Here is a 14,191-nt window from a genome sequence, read left to right on the forward strand (position 1 = left end):
CCTACACACAAATACAATACGTTGTTCTATCTCTAACGGTTTACAAGACCCAATTGACCTATGTTGCTCATTTACGAACTCGACCTCACTTTTTACGTCCTAAGCACGCTTTAAAAATTTCAGCTCGATATCTATTTTCATTCTTTAGTTATCGTGGTGACAGACGGACAGACACGCAGTCAGGCGAACAACTGGAAATGGACTAATTAGGTGATTTTATGAATACCTATACCAAACTACCAAACTACAAAATTACTATATAATAAAAACAAAAAGGTGAGGCTATGAGCGTCAGTTTCACGTTAATATAATTTGGAGTAGATGATTAGCGTGAACAGAATATTATGTATTTTTTTGAGCTTTTCTCAGATTTTCCGAGGATTAGTGAATGAACGCAATCACAGGGTTAATCAACAAGCCAGAAAATCCACAGACTCATGCTCAACCCCATTAAAGGCATGACCAACCCGTGGATCAGTGAATGAAGGCAATCACAGGGAAAAACTTAATTTTTCCTCAATAAACTTAGATAACATTCAGTTCATGCTAATTATCTACTCCAAATTATCTTAACGTGAGACTCACACTAAACACACGATGTATATCCTTACCGTAAAAAATATTCTTACCGAAAAAATTTGTTACTACAAGGAATCTGTCATAACTAAATTAATTTACTTTCATCAACCTTTACTAAAGCACAGCAAGCACAGTTAACTCTTCATAGGAAGAGTGTGTTTAATCATTTTCAATCAACTTTTACCGATGTTTTTAGTAAGAGTTTACTCTGCCTAGAAAGAGTCAACTGTTACTAACAATCGACTTTTCCTGTAACATATACATACATACTTTTCCAGCTATAAACTTTATTTTGAGTCTTATTAACTTGATTTTAGATCTTATTATTTTATATATCCATTAAAGCGACCAATTATCATTTACTTTAGTCAGTAATAACGACTAACATGTAATAAAAATGAACATATCGCTTACAACGACTATCAGTTAGGTATAACGAGCATAATTGCTGGTCCCTTAAATGCCGTTATAACCGATTTTGACTGTAGTTCATTTCAAATAATTTTATTAAGTGCTTTCGGTATGCAAAATAAGGCGACGCCTTTCAGAATTGGAACACATCTCCCTATTGTTATTAGAGTTGAAAAGAATCAAGAGGCATGTTCTAGTTTCATTTTGCCGGGTTTCCACTAAACGGACAGTTGAGTTTTTGTTGAAAAACAAAAACAAAACTGAAACTGTAATGGTCATTACATTGCCAGTCTTCAAAAAGTTGCAGTTTTGTTTTTTTCGACACGAATTTTTGTTTGTGTTTGTCCGTTTAGTGGAAAACCGGCTTGACAGTTCTTTTATTTGAAATATTTCAAAAAAAAAAATCGTAATGTTGTCCATAAAAATCACATCAGTCAAAATCTGCACTGGTAATTATAAGGCTACTATCGATAGGTTTTAGTTATTACCGAATATTTTTTCTAATGCAGTATGAAAGTCACCAATGGAAGGCCTTCTAAATGGGGAATATGTTTGGATTTATTAGATTAAAATAAATAATTTTGTACTCTTCAAAACATATTCCCTAATTAGTATTAAAATAGCCCATTAAGACATATAAATGCATTATTAATAATCAATTTGAATTGACGAACATTTCGGAATTAAGTATATAATATATTCTCTTTCGAGGCTTCACATTTATAGATGCTAAGACATTAGTAGTTCCCCGCTTCTAGATACAATACGTTTCTCTATTCCAAAATAATGATAATTTAAATTGATTATACTCGGCCGGGCGGCCGAGAGCTGAGGTGTTCAATACGTCTTGGCATGAGGATTAATTTGGAGATTATGGGTTTGAGTTTGAATGTTATTAATACTCCGGTAGCGGCAGTTAATCAATATTAATAGGTTTATTGAATAAACTGTCGCTGTAAGTACATATAAGTGATCTGCTGTGCTTGTGAGGGTTTGCTTTGCAATTTCTTTTCGTAAAGTCCAGAATTCATCATAAATTTAATTGTATGGATGGAGTTATAAATAAAGATTAAAAATACTGATGCGGGAGGCCTTAGCTATAGACGGATGTGTCTTAGTGATCCATTTACATGATGCAAATGATGATGCACCAATTCGATTCACCACGCAAGCAAGGAATGTCTCCTGGTTTGCCGTTTCTCCTTACGTATCCTTAAGTATCATTAATTCCTGATACTTAATAATAAAGTATACGGATCATTGATACTTGATAATAAAGTATGGGGATATGTACGGACAATCCTATCTAAAACATTTGAGGTAATTCTACACCTCCTGCCAACTGACCTCTTTAGAGAGAAATGCGCAGCGAGTGCAGCACCCAGGCTAAATCTAGTCTCACGCTGGACTGAGAAACATTATGGTCATGACACCTGCAGAAGCTGACACAGTGGCGAGGAGGAGGAGACAATGTCTCATCTTCTCTGTCACTGCCAAGCTTTTGCCATGAGGAGATGGACTTACTTGAGCCAACCTATCTTTGACGACCTCTTCGACCTAAAGTCCGCCGACGTCAAAGCACTCTTGCTGTTATTCAACATCTCCAAATGGTTCATGGAGTAGTGGCCGGGGATGGGCCAACTCTTTTTCGGTATCACAACGGATCCTATGGTCTCAGTGTGTCCCACCCCAAGACAGCCACTCTAACCTAACCCAACCTATCCACCATTAATTCCTTTTAAAATTGTTTACAATGGATATGACATTTTATCATAAGTAAAATGCTTGCAAAATTTATATCTATCTATCATTTCTGGATTTGCCCCACTTATAAAATATAATCCTGTTTGTTTGTAAAAAATGAATTTACTAAAACCATTGCAGAAATTGACAAATATTGTTACTGAAAACATATTAAATATAAATGTGCGAACTAAAAACTTAGCTACATGGGAGAGTTAGCAAAAGGGAAAAGTTTTTTGTTTATTATATCTTAAGGCAGAAGAGCATTCTTGATTCATGCATAAACAAATTTTTTCTCTTGCCAACTCAATTCATGGAAATACAATACATTATACAATTGTTGGACAGTAAAGTTTTATTTCAATTCATCTTGAGAGTATACAACATGGCCATATTTATTGTTATTTTGTACTAAATTAAATGTGCAAGTATAAAATTTTGAAATTATGGAAGAAATATTTCGATAAAATACAATTAAAATCAGAAAATGTGTAACATTTAACGAAAATATATGTTTGTTATAAATTCTATCGTTTCATTGTTTTAGCTTATAAATAAGGTGGACGACAATTTTTTATTTGATCAATAACCAAATCGTCAAATGATTATTTAAGTTAACCGAAGAACTTAATCATTGCCTGAGCTGTATTTTCATGGATCATATGTGCTTAAATTGTTACATGCCTTTACAAACAATAATTAAGAAGTTTCTCAATTGAGAGCCTCCGTATCATAGACAGTCTAGGCAGCAGCTGGCCGTTGAATCGAGCTAGATTGGCTATCGCAGATGCATTGAGAGACTCTTTTTAACTAAATCACCTGACAGACATTTAGACTAAGTACATTGAGATCGATTAAATGTAACACACTCATTTATTGGTACCACCACCTTTGATTTAATATTCAAAGGTTATTATCAAGATTTTAATCAACATCACTATTATTAAACAGACAATTATCATACTTAGAAACTTTACACACTCTCTTAAAATAGTTCCTTCAAATTTCAACATATCAATTAGTCACAGTAGTAGTTATCACAGTTGCAACAAGAAGGGGAATTGGATCGAATTTGGAAATGGTACACAGTTCTTGCAAAATGAAAGCCACTAAAAGTACAGTCGACAAGTAGTTTCAGATAGGAAAAGCTCGTAAGTTAATGAAACTTTGGAATGTTGTTCAGGGATGTTTAATTAATTTCTCAAGTTTTATACTTCGAGAACCCTGTGTGAAAATAGTAGAGGGTAGAAAACTGCGAAATTTTTGACCTTCTTCCGGTTTTTCCTCAATAACTTCCCTTATGGTAAAAGCTTAACTTTTTTGTAAATTTCCTACAATTTTGACTATTTAAACACGTTTGTATGTCAATTCGTACCGAAATATACCGCTTCAAAAAAAGGTCATTTTTCAAATATCGCTAAAAATAATGAAAGGTATTATGATAAAATATTGTTGTAATTATAATTCCTGATTGCAATCACGACTTTTGGACTAATATCCTCGTTGCCCCTTCCTCTACCCAATCCTATTTCACAAAAGTTAATTTTCTTGTCGGATGAAAGCCAACCATATTCACACCATGTTGGTGTCGATATTAGATACTTTTCTATATCACATAATTATCTCAGGGCTGAGTCACAGGTACGTTTGACAACCTCCTTATTATGATTTATATAGAAAATTTAACGCACTACAAAAAATGTAGAGATATGGAAGGAAGGTCGATAATTTTTCAGTTTTCTCCTTCCGTCACCTCCTCTTTTCGCACAGGGTCTTCAAGGTCCAAAACTTGAGAAAATGTGAAGCACACATCTCAATATACATTTATCAAAAGTGGTGGTTTATTTTGTTATGAGCGTATTCGGTTCCTGCCAGGTACTTACCGGTGGTAAATTACTATAAAAAAAGTAAACAATACATTCGGAATTATACCGTGAGAATTCTTGCTGTCTCACTGTTGTCATTTAAAAAGATCTGGAAGAAACCGAATATGCTATATAAACGAGAGAGGCTAAAATTTTTTTGACATTAATTTATCGATGTACAGGCTGTTCTTTAATTGACCTTGAAAAAGTCTACTACGAGATTAAGCTCATCAAGGCGAACGAAAAAGGTGCTTACCAAATTTCGATCTGATGTGTAATTTCCGAGACATTCCCCTATATATTATATCCAATCACAAAGCACCGAAAATCAAATAAATATGATATCAATTTTAGAATTAGGAGGCGAGTAATCAACGGGCATTTTACGGGCGGAGAAGGTTTAGTTTTAAATTATGATTTGATATAATTATTAAATTTATTAGCGTTGTAAACTGTACAGCACCTCTAAAATATTATTATTCAACTTAACATAAAATAATAAATTGATTACTCGCCTCCTGACTCTAACTGCTTTATGATTGGACTAAAAATATGTGAGAATATGTGTCTCGGGACTTACGCATCAGATCGAAATTTGATAAAGACCTCTTTAGTTCGTCTTTATGCGCTTAATCTCGTAGTAAACTATTCCATGATCGATTAAAGAACAACCTGTATATGAAAGAAAGTTAAATACTGAATTTTTCTTTCTCATAAGATTTCTTTATACTCATTTATTTTGACTAGAATTCACATTTTTACTTTCATTACTATCACAAACCATCATTGCACAAATACTGTATATGTAAATCTAACTATAAAAATTGAATACTGTAAAATTGTTTCTCACGCGACGCATTTTACAAGCAGTTGCAATTATATGCAAGTAGATCGTATGATAGCGGCAGATTTTAATGCTTTATTTTCGCGCTTCTACCTCTAAGTGCCTCGGGGAGAACTAAAAGTATTTCAGAGTTGAAAAAATAAGGGGGAATTTGCTAGTGAAGTGCGTAGATAATATATTGAAGTGAGTTTGTAATTCAATTTTTCAGGCCTTTAATCTTAAGTGGACATTTACAGGCTATTGTAATTATTATTTTTGGGCCTCTTGTCCACTTTCATACTATCGGCTGGCACAACTCTTCTAAAATATTTCTTTTAATATCTTAAAGGTAAACGATCGCCATGTTCCCTTAGACCAGTGTTTCTCAAAGTGGGCGATATCGCCCCCTTGCGGGCGCTGTGAGTTTACAGAGGGCAGCAAGACTGATTATAATATAATATTAATATGTTTGCACACATTTAAACATACAATATCGGATAAAAATAATATAAAGGGGGCGCTGAAAAGTAATTGAATCTCGAAGTGAACGGTAGACGAAATAAGTTTGAGAACTTCTGCGAGAACGTCCATTTTTTCTTGCAACTCCTTATACCTATCGTTTTCCGTAGCTGTTTGAAAATATTAGTTACACGGCAATATCGAAAATTTTTCCTAATTGAATACTATATGTTCCCTTAGAGGTCGATACGAATAATTGGAGCATCTTCTCTCGTTCTGATCTTACGGTCGCGAATACTTAACTATCAATAATTGCTTAGTAGTTTGCTCTTGAGCACCCCATGTGAGAATTGAGGTAGCTGACTACTACCGGGTCCCCAAGTGAGAATTGACGTAGCTGCCTACCGCAGAAGTAACAGAAAGCTTTAACAAAGAAAGCTGTAACAGAAAGCTTTATTAGTCTTACCTCTTACTATACTCAATTATTTATAGACATACATTTAATACGGACTAATAGTTACAATTTTTGTTATTTTACTTATTGTTTTGAGTTGGGCATATTGATTTTTTTTCAGATAAAAATAATCGTAAATTGTCGATAATTAAGGAATTTTTCTTAATAAGAGTAATGTAGTCAGACCTTCGCCTTTTGTGCTTCAATTACAAAGACAAAACTTAAGAATCCCTCTAAAAACTATAAAAGAAATGTTAGTTATGGTGGCAAATCATTTGTCTCCGTAATTTTAGTAAACATGCTCGAATGAAATTGTGCCCGCATTAAAGAGAGATTAGTTGACTCATTGGAAAAAAGATTAACTTTCCTAATTTTAGTTAGATATACATATACATAATTAAAAAGGAACTATAATTGTTTCGGTCGATAGTAAATAGACTAGGAAAGTTTTTGATCCGAATACCTCTAGAAGACAGACAAGATATTCGAGAGAAACAATAAATAAAAGAGAGAAATGAAATATTTTGTTTCTTCTTTCAAAATGACATCGTTTTTCTAGTCTATATATCTATCCTTGTCGTATAAAATGATATATTATGGTAGTAGAGTGTATAGGTGTATTTTCTTATGTCTTACAAACATTATAACCACGCCACCATTCATTTAAATTTTCGTAATGTTTAGTAAAATCACTGTAATCATAATCCAATGCATGTAACATTGCACATAAACGACACCAAAAATATGTATTTATAAATTCACCGGTATGTTTCCATTTAAAGTATTTATTGTATAAATAATCATTTTTATCTAATTCTTTTAAATATTCACTTAATTCTTTTGCTGATTTAAATTCATCAACATGAATGAATGAATTTGCTGGTGCTACCTTATTATAGTCTTCAATTGATGTACCACCCATTACGATTGGTATTATATTATGCCTAAAAAATACAACAAATTTCATCAGTAAAGACTAAAAGCTGTCTTCACTATTTAGGTATTCATAAAGGAAAATATATTTACAAATTAAAAAAAACCACCACCCAAATAGAAATTGGTGAGCTTGACAATAGATTAGAGGTTGAGCCAGAAATTATTTACTTAGCTTTGGGTTACCAGCCATTACGAAGCCTTGGCAGCTTTGCGCGGTACAGATGAGTTCAGGTAAGAATTGAATGTCACACTCCTTGATGTCTCACCCTATACCACCAAAAATGTATGGATACTAACTGTTGCTGGATACTAACTCTGAATAAGTATTCGAAGCGAATTACATAAATGCTGTACACAAATAAATCACGTGGGGCTTCGGAAATTGACAGATTAAGATCAAAAATTTTATTAAATTCCCGTACCGAAGTTACCGGATTTATTTCTAGTACGACATTTATGTAATTCGCTTCGAATACTTATACAGAGTTTATCCAGCAACACCGTACATATTTGTTGGTGCAGGGGTGGGACACCAAGGAGTGTGGCACTAAATTTTCACCTCATCTGTACCGCGCAAAACTGACGCCATGGTGCTTAAACGTACTTTTACATTAGCATCTTTTTCAACATGATTCCTGGTGGGTCACCCGAAAAATTTTAGCATGGGCTTGTAGTCTATTTGTCTATTTTATTTTAGGTCTATTAGGTCTTGGAATTGATTTATGTTTTATTGAATGCGAGGTATAAAATTTACAGTCTCGTTGATGAGCTAACATTTTGGTTTTCCAACCCTTTTCTGATAAACCGTATTTGTGTTTTTGGTTGTTATGGTGACAGAAAGAACTAAAATTTATCATTAGATATACGATACTTTAACAGTATCAGAGTAAAGAAGAAATCGAGTCAAGGAAAGCTTAAAAATAGTACCATAAAGAACGCGGAATTTAATGTTTTTACGTGAATCAAGGCTTGGGTGAAGTTCCAATTCCTGACGACCAACGTTTAAACGATGTTCATATTCAATATTAATACATGACTGAATTATTATTTCTTCTAAGAGTAGACACCCAATGCCTTGAAAATCGTTTTATAGTTTTTATTATAACTACATAAAGCCACAGCCAAATTCAACGCAGTTTTAGGAAACTGAATTCGTTGATGACAGATTCGTTTAGAAAGGATTGAGACTAGAAGATCTTATCGACATCGAATGGATAATGATAGGAGCTGTCATCATCCTTCGCAAACACTTTTCGATTTAAAACTTTAACGAATATTTTGCTACAGGACTCACTGGCTAGAGGGGTTGCTCCTCTCGTACACATTATATAGACATACATTATATAATTACTTACCCTAAACCATTTACAAAGAATTTTTCTGTAATATAATCTTTACAATTTGAATTTTCAAATGCTAAATAAAATTTATAATCTCGATCTAATGTTTGAAAACATTCTTTTGATTTTCCACGTGGGCAATAATTACTGCCACAGGAACCATAAATATCCACCTAAAAATATTATAAATTAGTTACTTAAAGATATGCTGATGTTATTAAAGGGAGCATGAATGCTATACACTATCCAATATCCAAAGAAAAGTTTCACACACAAATAAGAAGCAAAGTTCATGAGTCTATGGTCAAAAACTATTTATTTTCGAATAAAATATAACAAAAATCACTTTAAATCTTTATAAACGTTCATCTCAAAAATGAAATATCTTCAACCATAAGTGTAGGTATATGAACTTTTAATTTCTGTGAAAGGAATCTCACATTGAAAAAAAAAAAAACAACTAATTTACTTATTTTTGCAAGTATTTTGGCTTGAAACTTTATCATCGCATATCCAGAAAATAGTTTTTTTTTCTCCATAAATTTCCTACAACCCTATTATTCTATTTCAGTTTCATTCTCTCAGATGAAAGCTTTTACGCTTAGAATATTTTGTCTGTGAATATTTTGCCTTTTGAAATTTTTGTTGTCAGACAGAGAGCAGAAGCTGGAACTATTGGAGCTTGCAATTTTTGAGGACTGCATTTTATCAATTGATTCTAAAAGCTTCTTAATTAATATTCCGGATGTTGCCAGATCCGGTTCAATTTTTTTACATTCATCCTCTACAGAATCAGTCAAATGGTACTTTTTCGAACCAAGTAAAGTTACCCCAAGATTTTTGGGTCATTTAACGTAAAAAAGGCTCCTTGTGATTTTTTAGTTAAGTTCACCGCTTTTGAGACATTAACAATTTAATGTTTAGAAAAACAAAACCAACGAGTGAAATTTACAAAACTTAAAAAACCCCAAACAGATTTTTTGGGTACAGAACTCTAAACTTGCACTTGAAACATATCTAAGAACACTCTCTATTGAATTACTTTTGTCTTTAGAGTCTTCTCCAAATTGAACCGATTTTGAGGATTATGGCCTATTTTTTTTTTTTTGTTCCGGGTACAAAACCCAAAACTTGCACTTGCTAAGAACACTTTCCATTAAATTACCTATCAAACAATACAAAAAAAAACAAAATCGGTTCATTCGTTTAAACGCTACGATGCCACAGACAGACACACACACATTGTAGTCAAACTTATAACACCCCTTTTCTTAGTTCGGGGGTTTTCAAAGGTGAAAAATGCGGCTAAAAATTTTTGAGTTTATCAAGATCTTAAAATAATTTTGGAAAATGCTTTACTAAAGTTCTGAAGAGTAATTACAGATTCAATTATATTCATTTGGCTGTTTCTTAGGAGGGGGAGGGATATAAAAATTGTCCCAACAGGATTATTGGAAACTGCGGAATATTAATCTGCGAGCCTTTCTGAGCATGCCTGGCACTATTATTTTAAATAAACTCTTTTAAAATAAATAAAAAATAAAAAAATCAAGAATACATAGGAATTTTTAAATAAAATATAAGTTTACTTACACCTATATAGTTCTGTAGTTCAGTACCATATTGTAGACGTTTATTTCTAGCAAAACAATTTGATACAAACCATGCAACCTTTTTTGTTTTATTTTTTGCATAGTTGATATCAATATTATTATTATTTAAATTAATAGAATGTTGACTAACATTCTTATAAATGTCATAGTATGACACCCAACGTTCGTATGGCGTCACAATATCACTATCTAGACGGTATGTTGCTGTCCAATTTATTTGCCCTGACTTTGGCATATCTCCTGTGTGAAATGGACATTCTAATAAGTACATTATCCATATCTAAAATTAAAAATATTTTTTTAAATAATAAATTTTTAATTTTAATAATAATTTTAAATTTTAATAATAAATATTTGTTTATTAATTTTACTAGGTGTAAAAATATGCAGCAGGGGTCAGTGGGGGCCAAGAATGTAGATTGTTTTGGTTAGGAAAGGAACATTAACTTAATAATATATGTATATATTTCCTCCATAATCCTTGTATATTTTGATCAAGTATAATACTTCTGGAATGTAATAAAACTTGGTTGTTATGGATTAGTTTTTATTATAATAGAAGTAGCCAAATAGAGTTTTTTTGTAATAATTTTGCATTTAGGTCACTCCTTCACACTATGATAAAACACATTCTCTGATAAGGTAGTATTTTATGGGATGAATTATATTTTGCTGAATATATCTATTATTAATTTTTAAATATAAGAGCAGGTTAATTATCTCGTAAATAACGCCTCAGATTCAAATTTGATAAAGAACATTTTCTTCTTTTTTTTCTCAGCTTATTCAGGAAGCGAAAGTTCTGCAGACAATTATAGAACACCCTGTATATTTAACGAATTGCTAATAGAGCTTATAGACTAAAATAGTTCCTACATCAGCATATATGTTTGTTTGGTGTCTGTTCCCAGATTCCTTATCTCGTTGTTTTAAGTTTTTCAGATAAGCTTAGTCTGGCAACATACAAGGACAAACATACATGATGACGCGAAATAATTTTGGTTGATAACGTAGCATTAACGTAGCTTAATTTAAACGATTAAAAAATTCTTACCTGTTTGGTTGGTGTAGTAAACTTTCGCTCTGGCACATTACCATCTTTATACAAAATTGCATCTGCAGTATATTTATCAAATTTATTAGTAGTTAACATACACCTTGACACTGGACATTTACTAAATATTTTTAATTTATTATTATGTAAGCCATCATTTTCTCTATTAAATATATTTCCACCCCATGAATTTGAGCCATGTGGTAAATAAATTACTTTAAAATTATCACCATTTTTATCTGAATAATTAGTTGGTATATACATTAATTGATTTATAATTCTATCATTATTCTTTAATTCCTCTGGGAATAATTTAATTTGAGATCGAGTACTACTATGTTTTGATTTTGTGGGATATAGTTGACCGTTCTTTAAAAACCATGGACGTTGTTTCTTATCTTCATTGATTAATAAACTAGGTGTTGTTGGTTCTATTAATGGTGGTTCCTGTTCTTCTTTCTTCTGTTTTTGTTCCTTTACTGTGTATCTTCGCTCTTCTAGAAGGTACTCATTTTCAATTTGTTGTAATAGATTATTGTTAGATGTTTGCGTTACAGTTAATAATGTATAACGTATGTTAAATATAATTACTATTAATATTATACTACCTATAAATATTAATAATAAAAATATTTTTTTAATTGAAATATTTCGTTTTGTAATGTAAATCATTGTGTTTTATTTTTATTTTGTGCTTATTTTGTGCTTATGTACATTATTATCTTGTACGTATACATTTGTACGTTACGTCAATTAGAATCATTTTTCCTTTGTTGCGCTTTAAATTTCTATTTTCTGTAAATAAAAATGATTTGTAAATACATATTTTTATCTAAAACAAACGATTGATTAGAACTATAGTCTCGGAGACAGTGTACATTTTGGCAAGCTATTTTATTGAGAATAATACCAAAGTAGGAATTGCCAAGCATGCTAGCCTTGTTATTTCAGTCTTTCAGCCAAGGGTCGATCAAATCTCATGACCAAAGTCTTGGTTTATCAACTTTTGCCTTAGCCTCTTAGTTTACCAGTCTTTCCCAAGCCTTGGCCAAAGTTAATATTCCAATTTACTCCAATAGGGGATCAAACTAAATTTTTTTTATTACTTCAGATGAAGAATTCTCACTTCACGAATAGAAATGTGAGGTTGATTTTTAAAAATCTATACTAGTGTGCAAGATATGAACGTTTAAAATTCCTAATTAATAATACGTGGGTATCGCCATAGAGATTACATATAAAACTTTGTTTTGCTAAAAGGAGATGGGCAACCTTTAAATGTAATCTTTTGATTGCTTATAACTTCTTCGTTTTTTAATCAATTTTAATTTCACTGACAACAGTTTCATGGGTAGTATGACCAATTCGACATCTGGATTAGATTATCCTCTATTACGTATACTGGTTCAAACCCTGCTTATGACAAAACCGTTTATTTATATACTACCCAAGTAAGTACATATATAGATCTACTAGCTGTGAACTAACCGCTTTGTTGGGCAACTTCAATTTTAAATACAAAGAATATTCTGTTATAACCTTCACTTCATATTCAGTCACTTACCCTCCTTTTGTTCACAATTTCGTTTAACCTCTAAAACTATCTTACGCTACTATATTATGCATGTATTATACATAAAAACCTCTTGAATCACTCTAGCTATTAGAAAAAACTGCATCAAAATCCGTTACGCAGTTTTAAAGATCTAAGCATACATAGGGACAGACAGCGGGAAGCGACTTTGTTTTATACTATGTATTGATGAAGATGTAAGCATCACTACATAGTATAAAACAAAGTGGCTTCCCGCTATCTGCCCCTAAGTATACTTAGATCTTTAAAACTACGCAACGGATTTTCATGCGGAAGATTTATGTGTATAAAACATGCATAATACAGTAGAGAAACACTGATAATTTTAGAGGTTTCTAATGTGATGTCGGAAATAAACACATTTTTGTATATAAAGACATTCTGTAGTATATTTAGTATCAGCAATGCAATCGTTCGAAGTAGGGGCGAAGTTGCACTCGTTCGTTAGTTATACAATAAAATCCCGACAAGTCAAATCAAATTGAAATGAAATTATTTCTTCTTACTTGCAAGGCTTGAGCGAGGGCCAGTAACCTAAGCTTACAATTCAATACAGAATCACTCTTTTTAATTTATTTTTTATATTTAAATAAAATAATAATATTCAACAATAATAAAATTTGATGGACACAACCGATTTTTGTACCCTGGTTTTTGCAAATACGAACTACTTATATGTGAATAATTTTGTACAAATATTACCCACATTTACGCAAATGGTATACAAATAATGATGCACAAACATTAATCCGTATGCGACAAATCGACAAATCAGTAATAACTGTAAATTCTGTAAAATCAATTTATTTTAAATAAAATTTTCTCCACTTACCAATTGTGCATTTATGTAAATATGCAATTTATTTGAGGATGTTATTGCATTTGATGTGTGCGTTTATCAACACTTGAAGTAAATAAATAACACTTTCCTACAATAAAAATGAAAATAGATTAACAATGTGTAGGTATAACATTAAAAATATATCAACAATATTGGCAAAAATTTTTAAAATAAAATTTCTATTTTATAGAATATAATAAATATTATCTATAAGCCGGATATTTCAATACAACAATTGTAAAATCTAAAATAACAAAAAAAATTTAAATTATTGACTTAATTGAGTAAAAAATATGTACCCAAGTTTATGTTAATTTAAATGTAAATTTGACCATTTCCATATACTTAATTGTATATAATAGGTAGTATATATTGGGAAATAAATATTATTTTTATATTATATTTTGTAGCATATTTTTTAATGCCTACAATTTTTATACCATGTATATGAAATATGCAAGGTATACTAAGTTTAGTCC

General features: G+C 31.5%; 1 protein-coding gene across 1 annotated transcript; it reads right to left on the bottom strand.

The window, feature by feature from the left end:
- Window positions 1–6,959: 6,959 nt before the first annotated feature.
- Window positions 6,960–11,874, bottom strand: LOC123305039 (glycoprotein 3-alpha-L-fucosyltransferase A-like; the record flags this gene model as incomplete). Its single annotated transcript, XM_044886645.1, has 4 exons — window positions 6,960–7,278; window positions 8,626–8,783; window positions 10,204–10,503; window positions 11,278–11,874. Coding segments are annotated over 4 exons (1,374 nt in total), but the record flags the coding sequence as incomplete, so codon positions are not given.
- Window positions 11,875–14,191: the final 2,317 nt, after the last annotated feature.

Source organism: Chrysoperla carnea, chromosome 1 (genome assembly GCF_905475395.1).
Source record: "Chrysoperla carnea chromosome 1, inChrCarn1.1, whole genome shotgun sequence".
NCBI classification, from domain to species: Eukaryota; Metazoa; Arthropoda; class Insecta; order Neuroptera; family Chrysopidae; genus Chrysoperla; species Chrysoperla carnea.